At 58.4% G+C, this 26896-nt stretch overlaps 2 protein-coding genes and 1 long non-coding RNA gene across 14 annotated transcripts in view; 2 read left to right on the top strand and 1 right to left on the bottom strand.

Moving 5' to 3' along the window:
• The window catches only part of GDPD5 (glycerophosphodiester phosphodiesterase domain containing 5), an 85873-nt gene extending 74954 nt beyond the window's left edge, over nt 1-10919 (top strand). For 6 of the 11 annotated variants that reach the window (XM_070624122.1, XM_070624117.1, XM_070624124.1 and 3 more), the window contains 7 exons: nt 836-986; nt 1542-1760; nt 2437-2594; nt 2895-3042; nt 4274-4356; nt 7118-7230; nt 9919-10919. In XM_070624122.1, the coding sequence (XP_070480223.1) occupies nt 836-986; nt 1542-1760; nt 2437-2594; nt 2895-3042; nt 4274-4356; nt 7118-7230; nt 9919-10067 (1021 nt within the window). In that variant the 3' untranslated portion in view covers nt 10068-10919. Of the gene's footprint in view, nt 1-835; nt 987-1541; nt 1761-2436; nt 2595-2894; nt 3043-4273; nt 4357-4882; nt 4898-7117; nt 7231-9918 lie in introns of all 11 variants that reach the window. The other 5 variants (XM_070624115.1, XM_070624119.1, XM_070624116.1 and 2 more) reach the window with 1 other exon arrangement.
• On the bottom strand, nt 17-17454 carry LOC139083957 (uncharacterized). Its single transcript, XR_011541156.1, has 3 exons — nt 17315-17454; nt 6108-6155; nt 17-1037 (listed from the first exon to the last, which is right to left on the bottom strand). It is a non-coding gene; the product is annotated as an uncharacterized lncRNA (long non-coding RNA).
• Nucleotides 17074-25303, top strand: KLHL35 (kelch like family member 35). Of its 2 annotated transcripts, XM_070624127.1 has the most exons (7): nt 17074-18102; nt 19294-19478; nt 21266-21384; nt 22044-22232; nt 23615-23803; nt 24753-24937; nt 25059-25303. In XM_070624127.1, the coding sequence occupies exons 1-7, from the start codon at nt 17213-17215 to the stop codon at nt 25165-25167; spliced, it is 1866 nt and encodes a 621-aa protein (XP_070480228.1). In that variant the 5' UTR covers nt 17074-17212; the 3' UTR covers nt 25168-25303. The 2 variants fall into 2 exon arrangements, with proteins under 2 accessions (XP_070480228.1, XP_070480227.1); XM_070624126.1 differs by having other exon boundaries at nt 17079-18102; nt 24753-25081.
• Nucleotides 25304-26896: the final 1593 nt, after the last annotated feature.

Below are 26896 nucleotides of genomic sequence, written 5' to 3' on the forward strand. Positions count from 1 at the left end.
AATAAGCAGACTGCAGTGCGATACATTCACTGTGATGTCAGTTATGTTTTAAAAGGCCACACAAAAGTGACTTATACGTTTTCTACATATAGATATATGAGTATGTATTAGTATAAAGGGCAAGAAGAACCCACACCAATCTCATAACAGATTGTCTCCAAGAAGGGGAGAGGGGCAGGGTTGCCACATATAGTTGCGCAGGTTTTGTACTGAACGAGGGCACCACATATATGAGGATAGTGTTTCCAGTGTAGACATCATAGAATTGTGTATTTATCAAAACTTTCTAGCAGATGGTGATAAAATGCCTTGAGGAAGGGGGACCCAGATACCTTTTACCATTTCACACCATATGGGCTATTGGCAGCCTGGGTGGGGGAAACCAGGATGGTGTGGGGTGGAATTTGTCAAAGGGGCCTGCATTTGCACTGTTCTCATTATGCATCACATGGACAGAGTTCTAAGTCAGGTTCCACCACTTACTGGCTTGTGGGCCTTGAGCTAGGTACTGCCCTCTCCCAGCTTCAGTTTCCCTTAGCAAACGCGGTAGCGCCTATATTGCAAGGTTGCCAAGAGAATAGGCCCAGCCCTCCTTCCTCGGCAGTCCCCATGCCCATCTGACCCTCAGAGAGAGTCAGAGGGTCGCTTACCAGCCCACTGTCCTCCCTGTGCACTTGGGGAACCTGAGGCCCAGACAGGGGCAGAGCCTGCGCGGATCCCACAGTGGGTTGGTGTAGGTAGGTGGGGAGGGATGTGTGTGGGGCGGAGCCTGATCATCGGTGGGCGGGCGAGGGACCTGGGTGGGCAGTGACTTGGTGGCTCCACCCTCCCGCAGCCTGGACGGCGTGCCCTTCCTCATGCATGACGCCACCCTGCGGCGCACCACCAACGTGGAGGAGTTGTTCCCGGAGCTCGCCCGCAGGCCTGCCGCCATGCTCAACTGGACTGTCCTGCAGAGGCTCAATGCCGGCCAGTGGTTCCTGAAGGTCTGGCTGCGCTTCTCCCAGTCCTAGGCGCGGAAGGCACAGGCGGGGACCCTACGGAGCGAGGGGGCAGGGACGGCTATCAGCTCAGGTGACCCCCACTCCCGAGCCCCCCCGACTCACAGTCAGGCTGGTTAGCGACCGCCTGGGCTTCTGCCACTGCAGCCCGGATGTCATGGTTGTCACTGCCTCATCAGAAGCTTCTGTTTCCCCCAGCAGAGAAGGTTGATGGTGATGATAATGGTTAATAGTTAAAATTGTTTACTCTCAAACTCTAGAGGGAGGCTGGTTGTCTGGTCTGAAATGCTGGTAAAGGAAAAATGTGCTGGGGTAATTTGTGATCAATTACCAAGTGATTCTTTGGTAAACAGGGCGGGAAAGAGAGGTTAGGACTGGGGACTCCTAGAGGCCCCACAGGGCCACAGCCATCAATTTGCCTGACATGCACACACCAGCAAACACTGGCGGCTCAGGGGTCTCCGCTCTCGGTTGCCAGGAAGGCACGTGGGTGCCCCAAGGCGCTGGTGACGCAGCCATGTGTGTCCCTGTCTCTGCCAGACGGACCCCTTCTGGACTGCCAGCTCCCTGTCGCCCTCCGACCACAGGGAGGCCCAGAACCAGTCCATCTGCAGCCTAGCTGAGCTCCTGGAGCTGGTCAAGGGCAATGCCACGCTGTTGCTCAACCTGCGTGACCCGCCGCGGGAGCACCCCTACCGCGGCACCTTCCTCAACTTCACGCTGGAGGCTCTGCTGCGCTCAGGCATCCCCCAGCACCAGGCGAGGCCCGGCGTCCCAGCTCCGCCTCCGCACCCCCCAAGAAGCTCCGCCCTTCCCAGCCCCCTGGAGGAGCCCCACCCCCTGGAGGAGACCCGTACTGCCCCACCCTCGAGGAGACCTGGCATGGCTGGAGTCCTCCTCCAGCGTAAACTCCCTATGACCCTTCTCCAGACGTCAAGTTCCACATTTGTAAAATGGGGGTAGCATGCCCCTTGCCTCCCTGACAGGGTGCTCATGGGGACAAGAGGGGAACAAGAAAGTCCTTTAAAATGTAGAAAGCGCAGGAGTGGGTCCAGGTTCTCCGGAACACTGTTACTTCATCGAAGCCTTGCCCACATTCTTGTGGTGTAATATTTGGGGCTCAGAGGAATCCGACCCCAGCTTATAACAGCAGAGCAGACGCTGGTGGCCACGTGCAGAGTAATTGACATTTGAGTTATCAGTCTCGTGGTGACAACGATCCAGAGGGGAAACTGCCTGAGTTCTTGTCAGAGCAATTTTCAGCCTTGCTGGGCCCCTCATGACGATGTGGTCCCTGATGATGATGATGATTACACGTGAGCTTTCACTATGTGCCAGTCTGTCGTTTTTAACCCTTCCAGGGGCTCTAGGAGGGGTAGACACCCTAACCACATTTTACAGGACAGCAGTCTGAGCCCACCCCTCCTGCCTGCAGGTCATGTGGCTGCCTAACAGGCAGAGGCCCCTGGTGCGGAAGGTGGCTCCTGGCTTCCAGCAGACATCGGGCTCCAAGGAGGCGGCTGCCAGCCTGCGGAGAGGCCACATCCAGTGGCTGAACCTGCGCTACACGCAGGTGTCCCACCAGGAGCTCAGGTGCCAGCCCCAGGCTCACCCAGGGGAGGGGGAGACAGTCTGCCCTACTCCTGTCACCCTCACACATCTGGGCACAGGGCTGGATGCACAGGGGCTCCTGCTTCAGAGCAGAGAGGTTGTGAGCATCGGGCAGACCTGGGTTGGTACCTGAGCCTGGCCCTCTGGAGCAGAGGTCCTTCCTCCAGGGACAGTTGTGGGGATGGCATGAGGTTGTGAAGGGGACAGGCTTTACAGACTCCCCATGCTGGGCCCCGAGGCCCAGATCCGAGGGCCGACCAGCCTGTGTCCCCTGGCCTGCAGGGACTATGCGTCCTGGAACCTGAGCGTAAACCTCTACACGGTCAACGCGCCGTGGCTCTTCTCGCTGCTCTGGTGCGCGGGGGTCCCGTCTGTAACCTCTGACAACTCCCACACCCTGTCCCAGGTGTCTTCCCCCCTCTGGATCATGGTGAGTTGGGGGATTGTTGGGGGCAGAGAGCTGCTGTGGCCTGTCCCAGCCACACCACAAGCACCACGCTCGGTCAGGTCTCAGGCGGGGGGAGCGCAGGGTGGGGGTACAGGCTTCAGCATCCAGAGAGTTTGCACGGCCTCTGGGGGCTGCACGAAGGTGCTGGTTGGTGGGGCGAACCTGGGCCTGACCCACAGGGAGGAAAACATCACTTATGGGCCCTGGAGAAGTTAACAGCTACTTGGGTCCTTTGGATTGGGGTTGTTTCTTATGTCTTGTCGTAAAGGAAGGGAAGTCTGTGGAAACAGGGTAACAGGACAAGAATGGGGAACGTGAAAATCTGCTCAGAGAATACAGGAATACAACCATTTTGCATTGGTTTACTGAGCCACTGCGGGGCTTGGGGAGCCCTTAACCTCCCTCCTGTGCTGCCACTGTCACCTCCCTGTTGTGACATGGCAGATGGAGGCTCTCATTATGGCTAGGACAGTGCCAGGGTCAGTGAATCGGATGTAGGCTATGGATGTTTATGCCATCCACCTGCCCATTGTCCTTAAAAACCTCCGAAGGCTCAGCTCAGAAGGAGATGAAATAACTGACCGACTGTGGCAGCCATAGCTACGAGCACACTCGAATTTTCAGGCCCCAAGACAAGAGTTGACCAGCAGTAAGAAGTCGGCCCCCCCACCCCCACCCCACGGTTAACCTGAGATCCAGGAGGGTCGGGGCCTGGCTGCACTGGAGGCCTTGCCCTCCCTGGTCCTCCTGTGGTACCTGGAGGGGAAGCCCCCATGCTCTACTCCCTGCAGTGACACATGGACTCTTACACCGACAGGGGTGCCACACGCCTCTTCAGACACACACCTGCACACCTGCCAGTCATGCCACAACCTCGAAGTCATCTATTTGTCTTTGATTATTCGGCCCCTGCTTTGAGCCCCCTGAAGCACACAAACCCTCCAGGCTTAACACACACCACTTCTACCCTGAACACCGTGCAGATCTCTTTATCCTGTGTACACACACACACACACACACACACTCCAGGTCCCAGGCCCACAGTGCCAGATCCCACTCCTGCAAATTATCATCTCAAGCCCAAGCCCCTCCAGATCCTCCCTTGCCCCTCCCTGATGGTGACGTGGGGTCCCCCTGCCCATGGACCCTCAGTCTGGAGCCCCCGTGCAGACCAGCCGTGACTGGAAGCTGGCCGCCGGCCGTCTGTCCACAGCCCCCGGACGAGTACTGTCTCATGTGGGTCACCGCCGACCTGGTCTCCTTCACCCTCATCGTGGGCATCTTCGTGCTCCAGAAGTGAGTAGGCTGTGACCACCTTCCGGGGTCTTCCCTGCCCTGCCACAGGCCCAGCCCCTGCCCCAGCCGGGGGAAACTCCTTCTTAGACGGCAGCCAGGAGAAGGCCTGGCCAAGCGGCCCTGTTCAGGGGAGAGGGAAGACTCACAGTGGCCCCCCGCCCATGCCCCTCAGCCAGAGCTGGGTGGCTTCTACCATGGGCACCTAGCCTGGATCCAGAGCCAAGCTCTGCTGAGATTTGCTTTGTGGACTGTGGCGAATTTCGGTGCCTCTCCAGCTTGTCTCCTCACCCATGGGTTCCCGCTGGCGCTGGGTTGTGCCGTGCTGGAGACCTGCCCCACCTCTGGAGCACAGCTGGGACGGTGGTTGCAGTGGGGAGGTGCGGTTGGTCCAGGGGAGGGCTTCGGGCCAGGCTGGGCCCCAGTTTATTCTTGACCAACATTCTCTCTGCCCCACACTGCTCTGATCTGGCGCATGTCCCTCCTCTCTCTCCCTCCCCTCTCTCTGCTGCACTCTGGCATCTCACAGCTATCACTTGATCAGGTAATTCTGGTGTGGTCTTCCTCCTCCTGTTCCTCTTTCTGCCCCCTCCTTGCCACCCCCTTTTCCAGTTCCCTCTGAAGACCTGCCGCGCACCAAGCCCAGTGCCCGGGTCAGGGTCCCACCGGTCACCCTCCTGGACACCCCTCCTCGCCTGAAGCCTGCCCCTCCCCTGCTCTCCTCCTCTCCCCTAGTCCTCCCTTCTCTCTTCCCATCTTGCCGTGTGTGTCCCCCTGCTCTCTGTTCCTGCTGCTGTTTCTGCAGATGGGGAACCAGCTCTTCCTTGCAGGTTGCTCACCTGGCATCTCCCTCTGGCCAGGGGGCTCTTCCTGAACCCCTCCCTGTCTGCCTCTCCCATCGCTCACTCTGTCTCTTTACCTGTCACTGTGTCTCCCTCTTATCTTTCCATCTCTTTTTTACTTCCTGTCTCTCACTCCCGCCCCACCCCTCTTCCCCCATCCACACAGCTTTCCTCTGTCCTCACCCTCCCCGCTTTCCCCTGGGGAGGACCCCACGGTGGTTGAGCCTCCTGTCCTAGGTGTGCTGGCTGCAGAGATCTTGGCCTGACACTTTCCTTCTGGGTTTCATGTTCATTTCCAAGATGACACATAGGTCTTGGGGATCCAGGTCCTCCTCAGGGCAGCGCCTTGGGCCCTCCTGGGTCAGGCAGCTTCACTGACCAGCTTCTAGGAGGAGAAACTGTGCTCGCTGGCTGTGGGACCGAGCCCAGCAAAGGCACATTTACCTAATCCTTCCTCGATTCTCTCGGTCAGCAGACATCCACACGTGCTGGCTGGTGCCAGGGTTGGGCCTGCAGCAAGGAGCCAGGCCTTTGGGCTCGGAGCCCCCAGTGCGCTGGGGAGGCTGGGCCGTGATGGTCCAGGGGCTGGGATGGACACACTGGGCCTGCTCGACATACAGTCAGAGTGGTATCATGGTCTTCCTGGGGGTCCGGAGAGGCCTTATGGAGGAGGGGACCCTGGGGGAAAAGATTATTTCCCTGTGGGCCTCATTCTGCCATTCATTCACTCAACAAATACTTATGGGCACTTGCCACACAGCAGGCATTACGGTTGGTGCTGGGGACACAGCAATAAATAAGAGACCCAGTTGCTGCCCTCAAGGACGTGTGGGGTGGCCAGCCCAGCCAGAGCACAGGCTGCCTCCCCCTCTGCCTTGCGCTTTCCCCTTGTCTGTCTACTCCTTCACTTACCCGTCTGCCTGTCCATCTGTCTGTCCATTTCTGCCGCGCTGACCCCATCTGGAAATAAATGATTTCTTGTGGAGTCTGGGCTCCCTCCCCCCCAGACCAGCAGGGCTCAGTGCCCTGGGCAGTTGGGTCCTTGTTTCCAAGCTGACCCCAGCTCCTCTTGGTGGGAGTGGGGGTGGGGGGGTCAGGGAATCCTTCCGTCTGGGTCTCAGGAAGAGTCTAAGTTCTGAGGCCAGGGGTTTGGGGCTAGTTCGGAGGAACCACAACAGCAAAAGCGTGCCCTGGGTGGGGCGCAGGGACCCAAGTCCTCCTGGCTCTGCCTGGCCCCTGCACGTCCTGTGCAGCCGCCTCCCAGTCCACCCGCTCCTGCCTCAGCCATCAGAGGGATTAACACTCCAGCCTGTCCTTTCCCCTCAGAGAATGGACAGCCCACTCTTCAGGGTTGTTGGAACAGAACAGCAGCGGCCCCGCCCCGAGTCACTCTAACACCCTTGCCTGTGAAGACAAGCCCCCTTCCCCACCGTCTCCCTCACTCCCCTGCTTTCCTTCACCTCCCCTCTGGGGTTTCTCCACTGGCTCCACTCAGTCTGGTCCTTATAGTGGAGCTGTAGGAGACATCAGCTGGGACTCCCCAAGATTGGTGTGTACCCCAGGGTGGGTCATCAGTTAAGGTCCCCCTCCCCCCCATTTGTCCCATCCAAAGAGAGCCAGGTGTATGACTGGGGGCACCTGAGACAGAACTAACCAACCTCCACCCGTCTTCCTGTTCAAGGGGAGCTGACCTGGGTTCTCGAGGTAAGAGGGAGGCAGGAGTGCCCTGGCTGAGAGTCAGCAGACCCTGATTCAAGCCCCAGCTCTGCCCATCTCTGGGCCTCAGTTTCCCCATCTGTACAGTCAGACAAGAGTCCTGCTGGTCTCTGAGGCCAAATGCAGAGAGGCTCTGGAAGTGGGCAGGATCCCTGCTCCAAGGCGGGCGGGGGAAGGACCTGATGCCCACGGGGCCATCTCTGCAGGTGGCGCCTGGGTGGCATACGGAGCTACAACCCCGAGCAGATCATGCTGAGTGCCGCGGTGCGCCGGACCAGCCGGGACGTCAGCATCATGAAGGAGAAGCTCATCTTCTCAGGTGTGTGGCCCCGCAGACAGGCTCAGACGGGCACTGGCTCCGTCCTCGGCATCCCACATGTGCACTCAGGTGTGCGTGCACACACACTCACATGCAGCACATAGGGGTAGGGACACGGCCTGGACACACGTACACCCACGCAGCTTCACGCCCACATGCAAGTGGAGGCCCATGTACACATAGAGAAACACACACCCATCCACATGCAATGACCAACGCCAGGTCCTGTGGCTCAGTTTCACCCACATGGGTGGTGGGCAAGGGTGACATGCAGGGGTGGAGGTGGGAGGAGTCTGCTTTGAAGGCCCATCCCCCTTCGCCTGGATCATACACGGACCCCACAAATACTGATTTCACCCCTGCTTGCTGCCAACCCCTGCTGACATTCCCAGTCTGGTGGAGAGGCAGCTGTATAAACACACACGTGGAAAATTGGGTTTCATTAGCTCTCTAACAGATGGGGTACTGAGGCACAGTGGGGTGCCCAGGAGGAGAGAGCGGTCAGAGCTCCCTGGGGCAGGGAGGAAGGTTTGGGGGCCCACTCTGCAAGAAGGTGACCCAGCTGAAATGGGAGGGGTGGGTAGGAGGGCCTGGGTGATGGGTGTGAGGAGAGGGCCAGGTGAGCAGTGGGAAGGAAGGCCATTCCAGGCGCAGGAACAGCTTGCGTTCAGAGGCAGTGAGGGAGCTCTGCGTGCCGGGGCACCAAGAACTAAGTCTGACTCCGTGTGGCTCGAGGGAGGGGCCTCTGGCTGGCTCAGCCCGCGATGGGCCTGGGAAGGCATGCGGTCCTCGAGTGTGCCAGCGGGAGCTCGGGCTTCATTCTGAAAGCAGGGGAGGGTCGTGGGTGGATTTGCATTTGTTACGATGGGGCTGTGACAAAGCACCACAAGGCGGGTGGCTTACACGACGGAAATGTGTCGTCTCACAGTGCTGGAGGCTGGAAGGCCAGGATGGAAGCGTGGGCAGGCTCGGTGCGCTCTGAGGGCCGTGCGGGAGGATCCAGTCGAGGCCTCCCTCCTGGCCTTGTAGACGGTCACCTTCGTATTCACACGGCGTTCTCCCAGTACAATCTCTGTGTCTAAATTTCCCCTCTTGTTAGGACACCAGCCGTGTTGGATTCAGGCCCACCTTAACGACCTCATCTTAACCAATTACATCTGCAACGACCTTATTTTCAAATAAGGTCACATGCTGAGGTGCTGGGGGTTAGGCCTTCAACATATGAATTTTGGGGGACACAATTCAACCCATAACGAGTGTGGAGGGTGGATTAGAGGGGGAAGCTGGAGGCAAGGAGACCAAGAATTCAGGCAAGAGATGTGGGCATGGGAACAGAGGGAGGGCATGAGAGAGTGAGTTAGGAGCCAGATGGACCTGGATTCAAATCCCAGCTCTACCCCAGCTAGCTGTGTGAACCGGGCACATAGGTCTGCCTCCCTCAGCGTCAGCCGCCTCGTCTGTTAAGTGGGCTAGCGCCTGCTCCCACACCTGGCCCGAGGGGTGCACGGTCAACACTGCTTGAATGAACAGGAGCCCCGTGGGGGTGACCGTGGGTTTAGGGCTGGCTCCAAGGCTCGTGTGCACACCCACTCATTTATTCCCTTCTTTTTTATTCATTCCTTCAACAGATGAATGCCAGGCCCTGTTTTAGGAGAGTCTATGCCTATGTACTTACAGGGACTGTCAGTACAGTCCTCCTAACTTCTCTCAAAAAGCCTCCTTCTCCTAGGAGCCTTCGCTGAGCACTGAGGCTGAGTTAGATCGCCTCCCCTGGGGTCCCACAGCCCTCTGGCCACACTGGGAAGCTCTTGGAAGGAAGGGCCAGTCCAGGGCACCTGGCGTCCCCAGGCTCCTGCACTGTGCCTGCAAGAGAAGTCAGAAGGGGCAGGCAGAATGCATGGAAGGCAGGAGGCCAGCCCCTAGGCCTGGCAGGTTCTGCCTCTCCAGACCCTCTCCCTCCTGTGGTGTCAAAGGCCTTTCACAGAGCACCTCCTGAGCAAGGAGGGGGCCAGAGCCCTCACCCCCTGCCCACTCCAGGTTGAGAGGTCCTCGCCAGAGACCCTCAGCCCCACCAAGGTACCCTGAGTCCCCTCGGGGTGGGCTCATCTCCACTCAGCAGACCCTTCCTGAGCCCCTGCTGTGTGTCCAGTGCTGTGCTAGGCACTGGGGACACAGATGCCCAGACTTCACTTGTCCTTGAAGCACTCCAGTCAGTGGGGGCCACAGACATGACAGTACAGCGGAAGCAGGGGCTAGAGTGGCCATGAGGAGACCCCAGCCCAACCTGGGGGGCTCAGGGGAGAATCTCAGGGGGTTGCAATGACAGAGATGAGAAGAATTGGGCCAGATTTTGAGAAAAGGAGGAGTTGATGGAGAGGTCACTCCCAGGAGAGGGGCCAGTGTGTGCAAAGGAGAGTAAGCACATGGGTGCCAAGCTCAGGAGGCTACAGATGGTTTTCTGTGGCTGAAAGGCAGAGTTCCAGGGAGAGTAGCCTGAGGGTGTTTGCAGAGTTTAAGGGGGGCCTTGAATGCCAAGCTCAATACCAAACCTGAACCCAGTGGTTTCACCAGCCTCCTGGTGCCTGACCAGGAGTTGGTACAGGCCATCCTTCCCACCGCATCTGCCAGCCATCCTTGTCGATCCTTCCCCTCCCCCCACTCACATGCTGCCTCCCTCTGGCCCAACAGAGATCAGCGATGGCATGGAGGTCTCCGATGAGCTCTCTGTATGTTCAGACAACAGTTATGACACATACGCCAACAGCACCACCACCCCTGTGGACCCCCGAGGGAGTGGCAGCCGCGCCAAGACCTTCACAGATAGGGGTGGGCGTTAGCTGAAGACCTGTCTGTCCCCGCCTGTACCAAACGTGAGACGGGGGAACCCAGGAGAGCTGGCAGGAGCGGATCTGGACCTGGAGTGCTCTGGGAGCTGGCTCCACGGCCTCCTCGTTGGCTCCAGCCCTTTGTCAGCCATGGCCTTTCTTGGAGGGGGCACCTCTCTCCCCTGAGGCCCAGCTGGGCCAGGACTCCAGCCTCTCAGATGCCCCTGCAGGCCTGGGGCTCCTTCTGGGAAGTTTGGGGCCTGGGGCCTGGTCCTCCCTGAGGCCCCCCCTTGCATCGTGACCTGGAAGCTTTGATGGGTCACTGGGCTGTGCCATGCCCCACTGTGGATGGAAGATGTAGATGCCCATGTGTGTCCATCCTCCTGTCCATGCTGTGAGGCAACCCACTTCTCCATGTTTCTCCTGCCTCGAGGGCCTAGGCTGGGCCTCTGCCGCCAGCAGCTCTCCTCCTCATGTGCGCCCATCCGTCTCAAAGCACAAGGAGGGTCAGCCCATGGGGAAAGCCTGCCACAGCGGTGCAGACACTCCTCCTCCGAGCCTCCCTCTGGGCTGGCCCTGCCCGGGAGAGGGCCTGAGCCATGCCCCCGGGAGCAGCTGGAGACGCCAAAGGGCAGGCTCAGAGCTGCTGTCCTGTGCCCAAGAGCCCATTAGGCCTCTGGGGCAGAGTGGCCCGGAGGCCCAGGAGATCCACAGACTGACACGACCTCACATCAGTGGCCACAGGGCAGGGGCCATCTGGGAAGAGTGTTCTGGGCATGGTCAAGGGTGGGCATGTGGCCAAGGAGGCCTGCAGTGGAGGGAGCCAGAGGGCTCTGGCCAAGATGATTAAAGCTGCCGTCTTGACATGTGTCCTCTCTGATTTATCCATGGGAGGGTGGGGACAGAGCTTGCTGGGTTTGGGATTCAGTTTGGGCCCCATGACTTGAGGAGGAACCATTCTCAGAAATGAATGGGAGAGTGGTGGGGTGGTTGAGCCCTACCCTGCATCACTGGCACCAGGGGTTCCTCACCAGCCCTGGGGTTGGGGACCAGTATCCCCATATTGTGGCGGGGGAGATGGCCTTAGAGAGGTAAAGAGACCATTGTGGGCCACACAACTTAGAACGGGCACAGGACCAGCCCCAGTGGCCTGGTGGTTAAGTTCAGCACACTTCGTTTCAGTGGCCTGGGTTTGGTTCCCAGGCATGGACCTATCACGCTCGTCTGTCAGTGGCCATGCTGTGGTGGCGGCCCAGATACAAAAAGAGGAAGATTGGCAACAGATGTTAGCTCAGGGCAAATCTTCCTCAGCAAAACAAAAACAACAAAAACAGGCAGAGCCAGAATCCCACCCAGGCCCTGGCCCCAGAGTGTACACGTGCCTTCTGCAACCAGCGGGAACGGTGCAGCAGGTGGGGAAGTTTCCTGGGTCCGATGCAGGGCTGGGCAGTGGGACTAGCAGGTTGCCTCCTGGCCACATGGAGGCCTTCTGAGCCCCTGGCCTATGGAGGGACAGGCCCTCTACCAGCAGATGCCTCTCCCCCATGGTGGAGGTTTGGCTTTGACTTCTCAGGGCTTTGGACCTGACCGAAGAGGGCCCACCCCCATTCCTGGCACAGTGGGGCACCTGGGCTGAAAGCTAAAACACGGCCCTGAGACCACAGATGTCCCTTCCTGTCTTTCAGTCCTTGGACCTCTGCCCTCCGTCCCCTGTGGGAAGGGGTCCGCGGTGGAGTCAGGGCGGGTCTGTAACTCCCATCTTTGTCCTGAGAGTCTGTGTGGTCTTCTGTGTGTCCTAAGGGGGAGAGAGGCTGGACCCCAGCTCCAGCCTGCATAAGGTGCCTCCTGAGAGCAAAGGGATGTGTCTCTTCTCCAAACAGGGGTTTTCTGGAAAGAATTCTTGGGGTCTGAGTGATTCTGACACCTTGGAGGAAAGGAAAAGAAATCCCTTCCAAATGTTGGAACCCACCCTGCCCCCCGCCCCATTAACCTCTAGGACTGCCCCTCCTTTCCCCTACTGAACATCTGGCAAGTGCTTCCCTTCCTGGGGCAGAGGTCAGCTCCTGCCCCATCCTGGGCACAGGGAGTATGAGTGAAATCCAGAATGGCTGCGTCAGGAGTGGGCTACACTGCCCTACCCGAAATGCCCCAACAACTTCCTCTTCACCCTCTGGCAGGCCCACCTAGGAAAGAGGATTTGAGCTTTCATGCCGGCCCCTCCCTGCCCAGTCAGTGCCCCTGGCCAGGATGTCCCAGGCTCCTGGCCACACTTGGGCAACTTGAGACATCCTGGAATCTTCAAGGGGGGGGGGGGGGTGCTGGGAGTTCTGAGTGAAACAGCTAGTCAGCATCCCACTCTCCCCAGGGCCCTACACGGTGCCCCCCCCCCCAACTCCCCAGTGCAGCTGCCTCCCCTCACCCCGAACAATGGGGAGAGGAGGGAGGCCAGCCCCCAGCTGGGCAGATGGCCGGGTCTTCTGCAACCTCAGCTGAGCCCACAGCCTGTGATCAACCCTGGCTCCTGTCCCTTGACCTGCAGGGATACTGAGAACCCCACCTTGCTGATGCCCACCCCCCCCCGCCGTGTCCTCCCCAGCCTGACTGCCCATTCACAGGGAAACGGGTCCCCTCCCCTCTGCCACCCGCAGACCCACTCCTTCCTTCCTCCCCCAGGCTGAGCCGGCCCTCCACCTCCTCCAGGGCTCTCTGAACCCACAGCCCCTCCTTCCTGAGTGCAGATACAAAGGTGCCCGACTCTCTCACATCCTTTAACAAACAGCAACACATACCATTCTTTCTCAGGGAGAAGCGGGGCATGCCGCTCCCTGGAGCAGGGGCCGTGGGGCAGACTGTCCTGCCAGGCCTCAGGACACACTTGGCCAGCATCACAGTGACCCCTCCCATCAGGCTCCGTCCACGAACTCTCCTGCCTGAGCCTGGCCAGGGGGCCCCTGCAGCACCCGGGCCTCACTGACTCCACATGGCACGCGGCTTTCACTCACAAACCCTCTCTAAGTGTCACAGCAACCCAATACAATGGCAGAGCCGGAATCACGATTATCCCTCCTGACAAGATGGGCGAGGGCCAAGGGGCGGGCAGTGGTCTGCCAAGGGCTGCATGGCACCTGAGCACCAGGACCAGGCCCCAGGTGCCCGGGCCCATCCAGATTCTCAAGGCAACCTCCTCCCAAATCACTGTCCTCTTCCAAGAAGCCAACCCCTCACCCACCCCATGGACACCAGGCCCTGCGGTCCTTTGTAGAGACAGCAAAGGATCCAGCACCAGCCTATGGAGTCGCTTCCCCCTGGCTCCAGGAGGCCAAGCTGGCCCAGAGCTGCCTGGCTCTCTCCTCCACCCCAAGAGGCCTTCCCAGTTCCACCACGCCCTGCCCCACCCGGCCCCCTCCAAGGCAGGTGCGTTGTTGAGTGAAAACCACCTTGACTCATGCCATACCACAGACAGAGGACCACACACTGTCCATACAGATCACATAGTCCACGGGGACGCAGACCCCGTCACACACAGACATGAACAATCACGTAGACACAGAGAGATGGGACATCAAGGCCCACAGTGACATGTCTGCTGTTGAGCAGGAACACAGACACGGCACGGATAGCACAGAGGCAGGAGGGAAACCGAGACCCCTAAGCAGTGTGGTGACATTCTCACACACCCACCCCAATGCTCCGCAGTCACCGCGTCCCACACACTCCCACATGCCACACAGGTACCTGGAACGCCTGCACACTCACAACTACCAGATTACACCCCATCTCCCTGGGCTCCCACACACACGCCACCCTCACACCTGTGCATCATTCAAGCACACGGCCAGCCCAGGTCACCCTCAATCCAGGCCCACGGATCCCGGAGCTGCACACAGTTGATTCCATGCTTACTCCTGCGTCCTCCCTCTTTCCCTCCCTCCCAGGGCTGGTCCAAGAGTGGAACAAAAGCCCAGCGTCCCCTCCTCCCCTTCCCCGCTGCTCTCCCTCCCCTCCCCCCTGGCGTCCAGCCCCTTTGTCCTCCTGCAGCTGAGCCTGAGCGCGAGTCCAGGCAGAGCGGCAGGGACACTGGAGCTGTGGCTGCCAGGGGTACAGGCTGCAGGAGACACAGGAGTGGTCCCGGTGAGAGCAGCAGCTGCGGGGCACCAGGGAGAGGGCGCCACCAGGTAAGTGCCAGGAACATCCGGGGCGGGACTTAGGCCACAGGGCAGCCCCGGCTGTGTGGTGTCTACATGTCTGAGCATGTGTTGGTGTGAGTGGGTGTAGGTGTGAAAAAGAGACAGGGTGGCACGTGAACTTCTAGGGGCTGGGTCCCTCAGTGTGTGTCAGGACCCAAGGCTTGGGGCGCCCAGACTCTTAGCTGGGATGGGAGAATGCTGAACGGAGCCCTGCCTAGGAATCGCCACCTTCCCTGTTCCAACTGGGCATCCTCCAGCCCCCGGACTGGGAATCCCAGGGTGGAAACAGGGTCCGATCTCCCTGTGTGTCCACAGTGCCCAGAGCAGTAGACGGCAGTGGAATGAATGAAAAAGTGCTTGTGCATTTCCCAGGCGGGGACTCCCTCTCCCTGGACAGCCCCTCGGGGGTCATCTCTGCAGGGAGAAGCCCCTCCTGGTGCTGAGTCCTGCCTCTGGGATCTCAGTTCAGAGTGCAGCTGCTTCCTTGGCCAGGGGAGAAGAGAAGGGGGCCCTCGTGCTTGGTGACCTCTCTCACCTCCCTTCCCTGGTCCTGGGCTGCTCCTTGGGACATGCCCCCACACTAGCAAGTGTGACTGAGCTGCCAGGCATGCAGGGTCTGGAGCCAGGTGGGTTCAGGGCCCAGCCCTTCTACTTGGGCAAAAGTTAACTTCCCGGGACCTTGCCCACCAGGGAGCTCACGTCCTGTGATTCTGAGGCATGAGATCCACAACCCAGCACTACCCAGGCATGATCAGTGAAAGCCAGGCTGACACTGGGCAAGATCTGACCTCCTGGGCAGAGCGGTCTCAGCGGAGGCAGAGCAGCTCGCATCAGGCGCATGGAGGGAGAGGCAAGGGGCAGGGGCCAGAGCTGTGTGCCCCACACCCTGGGAGTAAGGTGCCACATAAAGGAGTGAGCCCCCTGTCCCTGGAGGTGTGCGAGCAGAGGCTGTCTGTTCACAGTGGTCAGATCACAACCAGCAGGGTAGAGCCCTTGGTTCTGTCGCGTGCTTTCACACACACCCCTCCTTCGATCCTCACAGCACCTCCGAAGGGCAGATTCTCTGCGTGCTTGTTTCCTCACGACAAACTTAAAACAGAAGGGCGATGGGCTCTAAAGACACTTCTCAGGGTTGTAGGGATCCAATGAAACCGTGCACGAAACAGCACCTGGCACACGTGGCAGGCTCCCTTCCTGTCAGTGAAAGCAACGTCAGACACATTTGTTGAGTTTGTAGTATGTGCCCAGCACTTTTCCTACATTCCACTGAACAGTCATGGCAGCCCCGTGAGGTAGGCGTTAGGAGCCCATTTCAGGTCAGGAACTGAAGGGGAGTGCCTTGTGTGGCTCACATGGCAAGTCAGTGGTAGAGGTGGATTGGAACCCGGATCTGTCCTTAGAGCCAGCTCTCTCCCCTTCCCCACAGTGCTTCCTTGAGAACACAGAACTCACTAGAGGGCCAACTGCCCTCTCAGCCTGGGATATAACCTCATGCCCTCCTTGCCTCTGGGCCTTTGCACAGGCTGTTCTCTTAGCTGCAGACTTCCTCTCTCCACTCCCTTCCCTTCACCTGGCTAGTCCTTCTCAGTCTGAAGGCCCTCTCGACAGGGACACCTTCCCTGGCTCCCCTCCCACTGGATTTAATGCCTCTCCTATGAGCTCTCCTAATACTCTGTCTGGGGGTCCAGTGGTTAAGATTCGGCACTCTCACCACCATGATCCAGCTTTGTTTCCCAGTCAGGGAACCACACCACCTGTCTGTGCGTTGTCACACTGTGGTGGCTGTGTGTTGCTGTGATGCTGAAAGCTACGCCACCAGTATTTCAAATACCAGCAGGGTCACCCATGGTGGACAGGTTTCAGCAGAGCTTCCAGACTAGACAGACCAGGAAAAAAGACCTGGCCACCCACTCCGAAAAAACTGGCCATGAAAATTCTATGAATAGCAGTGGAGCACTGTCTGAGACGGCACTGAAAGATGAGAGGACGGCGCCAAAAAACCGGGCAGGGTTCCACTCTGCTGCCCACAGGGTCGCTAGGAGTCGTATTCCAGGCCACAGCACCACCACCAATACTCTGTACTTCCCCACGGGACCCCCGCCAGGCTGTAAGCTGCATGAGGGGAGCGACCCCGACTGTCTTGCTCACTGCCTGGCACAGAAAAAGCTCTCAATAAATACTGTTTAATATATTCGCCCGACCTTGAACAGGTCTTGAGCACCTGTGATGAGCCAGATCCTGCGCTGCTGGGGGAGAGGCGGCTATTACACAGAATGATCAGGGTTAGGTCAATCGGGCAGCCCCTCCAGGAGACCCGCAGGAGGCGCCCGGGTGAGGCGAGTGAGGCAGAGCCACACGCCCCCACGCACCGGATCTCCGGGGGGTAGCCTGAATCCCTTGACCAAAGGCTACAGCTCCCGTCAGGGGCCTCCCTCTACAGCTATTTTGAGCAGGTCCCAGTAACCCCCCAGCCTCCGCCTTTCAGGCCTCGGAGAGGTAAAATCTCCCTGCTGTGGGTTAGGCACGTGGCACTGCTCTATCCCTTGGGGGAGTCCCCAAACACTGTCTACGCTTTTGTAAATCGTTCCTTTATTAGACTCTCCTCAAATTACCCCATTTGAGAGCGTGCCATCTGTCTCCTGCTGACACTGATAGGAAAAAGCTGAGCGAGTCCGAAGAACAGCAAGGGCAATATGGCTGAGCGGGGAAGCGAGGGAGGTGGCGGCACAGCTCAGGCAGGGCCTCGCCCTTCAGGTAGGCAGGGACTAGATGCCTGCAGCCGTCAGGAGCCCGGGTGGGTGCAGGGGAGGAAGAGCAGCTGATGAATGAAAGCACCCTCGCTGCGTTCATGCATGCCTGCACGAGGCAACCGGGGAACCAGCGGGGAAGGCGTGCACGCGGGCGCCTGCCCTCCTCTCCGGCCCCAGCCGCCGGGAGCTCCGACGCTGTTTCTGTTCTCTCCCCAGCAGGATGCGGGAGGGCCCCGGGCCGGAGGAGTCGGAGCCGGGCTCCGAGGCGCCGTGCGCGGGCTCCTGCCACGCGCAGCGCGTCCTGCAGACCCTCAACGCTTACCGGCGGAGCGGCACCCTCACCGACGTGGTGCTGCGCGCCGGCGGCCGCGACTTCCCGTGCCACCGCGCCGCGCTCAGCGCGGGCAGCGCCTACTTCCGCAGCCTGTTCGCGGCCGGCCGGCCAGAGCGCGGCCCGGCCCTGGGGCCCGCGGTGCCCGTGGTGCCGGTGGCGCCCGATGCGCCCGGCGCGGGCCCGGCCGCGGCGGCGGCGGCGCTGGCCGTGGTGCTCGACTACGTGTACGGCGCGGGCGTGCGGCTGCGCGCCGAGGACGAGGCGGCCGCCGTGCTGGCGCTGGCCGAGCGGCTGGGCGTGGCGGGCCTGCGCGAGGCCTGCGCGCGCTTCCTCGAGGGCCGCCTGCGCGCCGCCAACAGCCTGGCGCTGCGCCGCGTGGCCGCCGCCTTCTCGCTCACGTCGCTGGCCGAGCGCTGCGGCCGCGTGCTGCGCCAGGCCTTCGCCGAGGTGGCGCGCCACGCGGACTTCCTGGAGCTGGGGCCCGACGAGGTGGCGGCGCTGCTGGCCGACCCGGCGCTGGGCGTGGCGCGCGAGGAGGCCGTGTTCGAGGCGGCCATGCGCTGGGTGCGCCACGACGCGCCGGGCCGCCGCGGTCAGCTGCGGCGCCTGCTGGAGCACGTGCGCCTGCCGCTGCTGGCGCCCGCCTACTTCCTGGAGAAGGTGGAGGCGGACGAGCTGCTGCAGGCCTGCGGCGAGTGCCGCCCGCTGCTGCTCGAGGCCCGCGCCTGCTTCATCCTGGGCCGCGAGGCCGGCGCGCTGCGGGCCCGGCCGCGGAGGTACGGCCCCCGCCCCCTTGCCTCCTGCCCTCCGTTGTTGCGGCGTTCTTCAACCGCTCACTCATTCCACCGTCATCCTTTGATTCGGTCACTGATGGTGTCTGTTAAATGAGATTCATTTATTCATTCGGCAAACATTTCATAGATATGGTGCTGGGAATTCTGCCCTTGAAGAGTTAACAGCCCAGTGAGGGAGATGCAGAGATCTCATCCCTTGCGCACATTCTTTCTCTTGCCCATCTATCCATTATTCTGAATGCTCCCTCTGTGCAGGTCTTTTGCTGGGTGCCTGGGACTCGGGAGTGATTTGGAAACACCCTTTATGCTCTGGGAGCTCAGACTAGTAAGGGATGTAAATAAGCAGGGCCTGGAAAAAAGAAAAATGACAGAGGCTTACTCCCCCTAGAACGTCATGCCGGCAGACTTTGGGTGGAGTAGTCTAAGATGGTCTGTCACCCTCCCAGGCATAGAAGACAGGGATGCCTCTGTCTCACTCACCACTGTATCTCCAACACTAAGCTCAGGGGCTCGTACAAAGAAGGTGCTCAATATTTATCAAAGGAATTAGGTAGGAAACCACGGGCTAAAGGATTTGGAAAATCTAGTGGGGTCAAAAGACTGAAAGGTCCGTGGGAGGGGAGAATGCTTTGCTGAAAGGGTGTGTAGCCTGGTTCGATGGAATTAGTGATTAGAGTATGGGTTTAGGAGATGGTTATAGGGGGAGAAAGGCTTTGGAATTAGTGTAGTCGGAGATGGAAGTCAGAAAAGAGTGAAGAGAATAGGCTAGTGTCAAAGCTAGGGTTGAATTCCAGCTCCGTCACTTAGTGGCTACATTACTCTGGGCAAGCCAAAGTCTGTGAACCTCTTTCCTCCTCTGTAAGAGTAATAGTCACCGCCTAAGAGAACTGTCATTAAGATAAACCAGGTGATTTTTCTAGGGAAGGGTAAGGACTCTGTAAAGATTCTTTTCCTGTAACTTGGAGGTCAGCAGAATGGGGGAAGGATTAGTGACTCTTCCCATCAATAGCCAGAGGGGAGGCTGGAAGTGGCAAGAGTCCAGCATGGGTGGGGGAGGCAGGCGCCAAAGGGCATGGAAGGGCAGCAGGACCGCACAGACTGATCAGCGAGAGGGTGAGAGAGGGCTACTACCTAGGTGCGGGTCAACGGGCATTGGGCTTATCCCCACGCCAGATTCATGGACCTAGCTGAGGTGATCGTGGTCATCGGCGGTTGCGACCGCAAGGGGCTCCTGAAGCTGCCCTTCGCCGACGCCTACCACCCAGAAAGCAGGCGCTGGACCCCACTGCCCAGCCTGCCCGGCTACACGCGCTCGGAGTTCGCCGCCTGTGCTCTCCGCAATGACGTCTATGTCTCCGGTGAGGGCGGGGCCGCAATGGGAGCCCCACGGGATTGGCTCATCGAATCCAGGGGACCGCCCCCTCTTTTTTCCCGGGGGGGGGGTGCGCTGGGGGGGCGTGGTTTTTCATGATACCCTACAGTTATTGGCTGAAATGGGGAGCCTGCAGAGCCAATCACTGGTGCGACTCAGCCCTTATTCAGCAATATCCGCTTCAATTCGTGTTAGTATTGATCACTTCTCTTTATCGAGCCTACTATGTGCTTGGCATTATGCTAAGCAGCTTACATTAGTTATCATTTAATTCCCCCCAAACCCCATTTTACAAAAGAGAAAACAGGCTCAGAGAGGTTAAGAATTTCCCCATTGTGATAAAAATCGCAAAAGCTAGGAGGAACACAGATCTGTTTGATACTAAGGGACTGTGCTCTCCTTGAGATTCAGGCCCTAGAGCCTGAGAGAGTAAACACAGTCCCTGCTCCCCTGGAGGGCCCTGGAGAGCGGGAGACAGACTTCACTTCACCGCTAGGCAGAATTTGATGGGAACTCTCAGAGTCCCCCGATGGTCCGGAATCCCACTCAGGGAATCTGGCCCAAGTTCATGCAAGGGATGACTGTTCAGCTGGACCTTGAAAGCCGGAGGGAGCAGCATAGACCAAAGCATGGAGGCAGGAATGTGCAGAGAAACCCGGGGTACTCGGGCTTTGAAGTGCAGGTTGAGTGTATCTGGGAGAGTAGGGGAAGCTACTGGAGATGAGGCACGAAAGGGAGTCTGGAACCAGACCCGGGAGGCTTTTCTCCAGGCCAGTGTAGACTGCACTTGAAGCCATAGGGAGCTGTGGGTGCCTGGGAAGGATAAGGGGCCAAAGAATGAGCCAGGAAGGCCTTAGAGACTATCCAGGCCACGTTTTATTACTGGACAACTTATCCAAGCCCACTGATGGCCTCTGAGCAACAGGTGGGGCCTCTGCTGGGAATACACTGAGGCGAGGGCTACAAAACAGGGATGTGACTTGGGTCACAGGCTCAGGCTGAGGGCTGCAGTCGGGGTTGTCCCTGGGGAGGCTACTCCTGAGAGGTGAGTCCCTTGTCAGGAAGCCCAGGGCTGCCAGGCATGGGGAGGGAGAGTCACAGCCTGCGTCCCCAGTGCCTGGCCCCACAGGACATCCCAGTGTTGAGCTTGGGGCACTGGAAGCTCTGGTTCTGGTCATCACTCTGGCTGTGAAAGGCCTTGTGGCCTTCAGCACGTCATTCCTGGTCTCTAAGCCTCGTCTGAATTTCCCATCTGTAAACTGGGTACCATAATCCCAGCACCTCAAGGGGGATGAGAAGAGACGTGAAATCATGGTGGTGAAGGCAGCAGTGAGCAGGCCCATTGGGTCACCTCTCCCTGTCCCCCGCCCAGTGCAGGGCTCTGCTTTCCCTCGGCCCCAGCATGTTCCTGATGCTTGTCTTGGGCACCCTTTGCACTCCTACCTTCGATGGAGTCCTAAGTGCCCCCCTCTTTGCTTCCCTGAGCACAGAGCCTGGGGCACCACCACAAGGCACCCAGTAAAGACGAGTTCCTTCTGCCCGAATCTCTCAGGGCTCTCCCTGCCTGTTGTCCCACCTCAGGCCTTCCCACCACTCATTCAAAGCACACTGTCTGGGTCACACGCCCAGAGTCTCACACCAGCCCAGGGGAAAGTCCTTCCTGCTGTCGGCCCTGAACCCTGCCTTTGGACCTGGGGCCCTTGTTTCTAGCTCTTTGGGGGTGCTGGGGATAGCAAGAGCGCCTGGGGGCAACAGCTGCTTCTCTCTCCCCAGGAGGCCACATCAACAGCCGTGATGTGTGGATGTTTAGCTCCCATCTACACACCTGGATCAAGGTGGCCTCGCTGCACAAGGGCAGGTGGAGGCACAAGATGGCAGTCCTGCAGGGCCAGGTAGGGACAAGCAGCAGCCACCGCCCTCGGGCCCAAGGTACAGATTTACCAACGTCTTGGAGGAAGGCCCTCTGAGACCCTCTCTTTGTAACAAGAGATCTGAGGCCCCCAAAAGTAAAAGGACTTGCCCAAGGTCACATAATAATGCTAGTGCTAATAATAACAGTAATTACTGTAGTAGTGTAGCCTAGTGGTCAAGGGTGTGGGCTTTGGGGCCAAACAGCCTAGGACTGAATCTTGAGTCTACTGCTTAAGACCAAAAAAAATCTCCCAGTTATCTTTATAAGCTATATCTCGAATTCAGAAATACAAATAAAAGTGCTTCTTAGAATCATTTAAGGGAGGCGGCAAACCCTTAATAAATTACTAGCCATTATTATTATGCATCAGCTTGGTGCAGGTATTTTACAGATCTAATTCGCATTCAGTACCCATCGTTGAGACCCATCTCATTATCCCCGGGTGATAGAGGAAACCTGCTGAGGGATGCTCAGTAACCGGGTGGACGCCCCCCCCCCCCCCCCCAGGACATGGCAGCGCGGGTCGGCCTGGTCCTTAGGCTGGGGAGGGATAGTCTCCCGCACACAAGCCAGAGGCGGTGGGGCGGAGACGCAGACAGCCCTGGACTGCGCGGCCCCAGCCTTTGTCCTCACCCGCAGCTGTTCGCGGTGGGCGGCTTCGACGGCCTGCGGCGCCTGCGCAGCGTGGAGCGCTACGACCCGTTCTCCAACACCTGGGCGGCCGCGGCGCCCCTCCCGGAGGCCGTGAGCTCGGCCGCGGTGGCGCCCTGCGCCGGCCAGCTCTACGTGATCGGGGGCGCGGGGCAGGACGGCGTCAGCACGGACAAGGTGGGCGCGGAGAGGGCGTCGGAGGCCTGCTGTGTGCCAGGCGCAGAGCTGGCGCCTTCCTGTCCTCCTCCATTTTCTCACTTAATCCCATCAACAGCCCTGAAGAGTCACCTCGTGTTTCAGGCAAGGCAGTGAGTTCAGAGAGGTGACCCCAAGGTCACCCAGCTGGTCAGCGGCACAGCTGGACCCGAATGTTTGGGCTGGTGCCATATGGTTTCATAGATTTTAAAAATTAAGTGAGGGCAAGGGTGGAATTAATTAAAATGCTCTTCATTCATTCAAAAAATACACTCATTATTGAAAATTTAGAAAACACAGAAATAGAAAAAAAAAATCACCCATAATCCCACCATCTAAGGGTAACTACTATTAATATTAATATTTTGGTGCAGTGCCTTCCAGGCTTCCTCTGAACTGACTTCTGCTTTTCTGATTCAGTTTTGTGTTCTTATTATCAGTAAAATTTTGTCTTCTGCTGTCCATTCTTCTAAGTAGAAGCAGTTTCCACATGCTTAGCAACACTTCACAACCAGCATTTCAGTGTCTGTGTAACAGGCCACTGTGTGGATGAACCATAGTCTACTGATCTAATTTTCTGTTGTTGGACATTCAGACTTTTTGCGGATAAAAATGGATCTTCATCGTGACAGCTGCCTCCCTCTCCTGATGGCCTCATAGGCCTGTGGCCCTGGGATCTGACTCTCCCAAACCGGGATCCCTCACCCCTCCTTATTCCCTGATCCCATTCCCCCAGCACACCTTCCTGAGGGAACTGCCTCAGTTAGCACCCTCTCCTGCAACACTGATTTGTTGTAGGCCATTCTGGAGGTCCCCAAGGAAAGAACTGAAACAGGGACTAATGGTGGGCAGGCAGGTATGGGTATGAGCCCTCAGAAGTTGTGAAAGGCATCATAAACACCCGTGGGCCTGGGAGGCCTATGGCGGGCTGTAGGAATGGGAGCTGCAGGACAGCCCAACTGCAATCTTGCCATGACCTCAGAGCACCAGGAAGAAGGGAAGGGGCTAACGATGGATGCAGCCAGGAATGCATCTCCATGGGGGACCTGCTGAGGACCCTCTAGCACTAATGCAGATGGTACTTCCATCTCCTGGGACGCAGACCTCTCCCTGGACCTTGAAGGATGAGGCTTCTGACAAAGGGAGTCCAGGGGTGGGAGCTAGAGCAGGGAACCAGGCCGAGTACACTTGAGGGCAGGGACGACAGGTCTCTCTATCCTCCTAGACGCTAGCTCAGGGCAGGGGGACATAGGCAAATGTTGTTGTGTGGAATGAGTCCCCCTCGACAGAGAGAGGTGGCAGGGCGCGGGCAGCAGGGCATTTGGGGGTGGGGCTTCACCACTGCTGCTCCTCCCACCCCTCAGGTGCAGTGCTTTGACCCCAAGGAGGACCGGTGGAGCCTGCGGGCCCCAGCGCCCTTCTCGCAGCGGTGTCTTGAGGCTGTCTCCCTCGAGGACACCATCTATGTGGTGGGGGGCCTCATGAGCAGGATCTTCACCTATGACCCTAGCACAGACGTCTGGGGGGAGGCAGCTGTCCTCCCCAGCCCCGTGGTAAGTGGGCGCTCCTGGGCATGGGCCCTGGCACTGGTTCCATTCAGGACAGTGGAGACCCGCTTCTTAGGATCTGGATCCTGGAGGTAGTGAGTCTTGTGTCTGACTCCCAGCTAGGCCGTTTTACATAGTTTCCCAGCTTTGTTCTCAATGATCATCAGCCTTGTGTTTCGCAGATGAGGGGACTGGCCTTAGAGAGGTTGAGGCCCCAGCCCAAGGCCACCAGTTAGGCCACGTTAAAGCAGAGCCTGGAATCCCAGTGCCAAGTGCTGTAGCACTGAATGGGAGCTTGGTCTAAATGGTCTTGCAGTCTCTACTGCCGTGAAGGCCACCAGCTGGTAGCTGACTGTGGGGAGATGGGGGTGAACGGACTGCCCGGTTGCCCTGTTGCAGTGATGTCAAAGGGAGGCCCAGGCCCTGGATGCTCTGGCCCCTGCATTCCTTGCCTCCCCCACCCGTAGTCTCCCCCCGGAAACTCCAGATAGGCTATAAGGGGTGTGGTCGGCCTGGTAGTCCCTGCCAGTTCTGACCTTCCGTGATCCTAAGAGCCTGAGATTTCTGGTTCTCTGAGCCTGAGATCCTCAGTGGTGGGGTGGGAATTACTGTTATCGTTACTGAGGTGCTTACTATATTCCAGGCACTATGTAAAATGCTTTATATGCTTAACCCCATTCACTGTTAAGGGAACCTTATGAAGAAGGTACTGCTGTTCTCACTTTGCAGATAAGGAGACTGAGGCCCAGAGAGGTTAAGTGACTAAGGCTCTTCATTTAGTAAGGGTCAAGTCAGAGCCTGAACTCAGGCCCTCCGATTTTCTGCCTCTCTGCCATCCAGACTGCCTGCTCATCTTCTATGGGTCAAAGTTTTGTTGTCTGGCCTGGCCAGCTAGGGACAGAGGGAGCCCCAGGCTGGACCCAGGAGCTGACCGTCTTTCTGTTTGTCCACCCAGGAGAGCTGTGGCGTGACTGTGTGTGACGGGAAGGTCCACGTCGTTGGCGGGAGGGATGACCACGGGGAAAGCACCGACAGGGTCTTCACCTTCGACCCCAGCAGTGGGCAGGTGGAGGCCCAGCCGTCCCTGCAGCGCTGCACCAGCTCCCATGGCTGCGTCACCATCGTCCAGAGCCTGGGCAGGTGACTCAGACGTGGCCGGCCTGAGCCAGGGGGCGGAGAGGGAAGGGAGAAAGGCTCGCGACCGTGCTCCCCTCCTGGCCTCCATGTAAATAGCTTAACTTATTGCCCCCTTTTCTTGTAGAAATAAAACCTCATTCAAATGTTGCGTCTGTGTTCCGGCTCGAGCCTGCTTTGCCTGGAGAAGCAATGCCCATATCTTCTCCCCGCTTCCCCATTTACCTTGCAAATAGCAGTGTGGACTTTTTAAATTATGAAATATTCCATGCTTAAAAGAATATATATATATATATATTTTGTACAGTTTAAGAGTAATAATAAAATAAATACTTACGTTCTCACCACCTAACTTAAGAAATAGGTGGTTACAAATGCCTTTGTAGGACTGTGTCTAGTTCCAAACCCACCGGTTCCCACACTCGTCCCATAGGTAATCGCTGTCCTTCAATTTCAGATTATGAGCATCTTTTTTTATTTTTAGGCAGCTGGTTATTGTTACCAGTATTTTACAGAGAAGGAACTGCCTTAAAATGATGAGAAATCGCCCAAGGCCACACACTTAGCATGTGGCAGAGCCTGTGCCTCCTAAGGTTTCATGAAGCTCCAGAATCAGTGAGGCCCTCCTGGTCAGGAGGGTTCTCTCTAAGCCACCCTCTGCAATTCAGACACCCAGGCATGACAGAGAAAACGCAAAGCCGGAGGCAGAGCTTGTAGGGAGCAAACATGTCCGAGGACCAGAAACAGAACTGCAGAACTGTGAGGAAGGCAGATGCTTGCGCCCTGGGGTTCAGACCCTAGGATGAAGGCCTTGGAAAGGGGATTCCAAACCGGCCCACTGCTGGAAGCCAGGGCCGAGGTGGGGCTCCCCGCACATGAAGGAAGCTGAAACAAAACACACAAACCTAAGCAGCCTTGGGGTGGAGGCTCGCAGCAAACTGCAGGCCCAGGGTGGCGGGGGCCGGAGCCACGAGCCTGAGAACCCAGCCAGCCCGGCTCTGCACCTGGACCTGCGAGGTCCCCGATCAACACGGGGCACAAACCCCTGATGCCATTAGAAGCACCCAGGTTGGCCTCTGGCTCTAGGGACAGAATCTAACTGCTGGGTTAGGAGAGGGGAGCTCAGAGGAGAGAGAGGGAACAAGACGCCAGACAGAGACAGAGTCTGCGAGGCAGAGGCCCAGCGGTTCAGGTTCTGTGCCTGTGTGTCAGAGGCCTGAGGAGCTGGCCAGACCCCATCTGGGCTCCCCCTCATTTGTACTCAGATTGCCTTTTGAAGAGCTATCATCCACGCCAGGCATCCCCTCCAGCACAGGGCCAGCCCCAGCCCCTGCCATCTTCCAAAGCCCCAGGGCCCTGGGTACAGGGTCTCTCCAGCTGGGGCTGGCCTACCACAGCCCAGCACAAAGGCCGGGGTCCCAGCTGAGCTCCTACCCTCCGATTATCCCAGATTAGGGAGCCTGTGACCATCTGGACACAGCTGATAATGGCAGAAGGGGGAGGGGTGGAGGGTGGAGGCCTAGCCCCTCAGAGCCTGTCTGCCCCCCGCCCCCACGGATAACACCCAGGACAAAGCCTGGAAGGTGCCATATTGCTTGTTTACCCTGGCAAGAGCCTGAGTAGAAAAGCAGGGGCGAATCCAGGGCAAGCTCCCCTAAGGACATGGCTGCCTCACCTGGGCTGGGCACTTCCTGTGTGCCAAGCAGACTGCCCCATTTCCCTCATGATGACCATTCGTGCCCTCAATGCTCTTTCATGCAGTGCCGATGCCCTTCCCTCACCTGCCCGAGGCCAGCCTGACAGCCTCCACCCCAGAGCTGACCACTCTCCTGTGACCCTTCCTTATCTGCCGCTCTTCCATCGCCTGACATATGGCCAGGCCTTCACACGTGATGTCTCTGGTCTCTCCTGACACACCCACAGGATGTCCTTTGAGGCAGGAAAGGTGTCAGCGTCATCTCCGTG

This window comes from Equus przewalskii, chromosome 6, assembly GCF_037783145.1.
Source record: "Equus przewalskii isolate Varuska chromosome 6, EquPr2, whole genome shotgun sequence".
Lineage (NCBI taxonomy): Eukaryota > Metazoa > Chordata > Mammalia > Perissodactyla > Equidae > Equus > Equus przewalskii.

What these genes read in the sequence shown, in the direction of transcription:
- KLHL35 (XM_070624127.1), top strand. Translation starts at nt 17,213, where the DNA reads ATGCGGGAGGGCCCCGGGCCGGAGGAGTCGGAGCCGGGCTCCGAGGCG. An exon ending in CTGCGGGCCCGGCCGCGGAG is followed by an intron (nt 18,103 to 19,293) that starts GTACGGCCCCCG and finishes TCCCCACGCCAG; the next exon opens with ATTCATGGACCTAGCTGAGG. An exon ending in CAATGACGTCTATGTCTCCG is followed by an intron (nt 19,479 to 21,265) that starts GTGAGGGCGGGG and finishes CTCTCTCCCCAG; the next exon opens with GAGGCCACATCAACAGCCGT.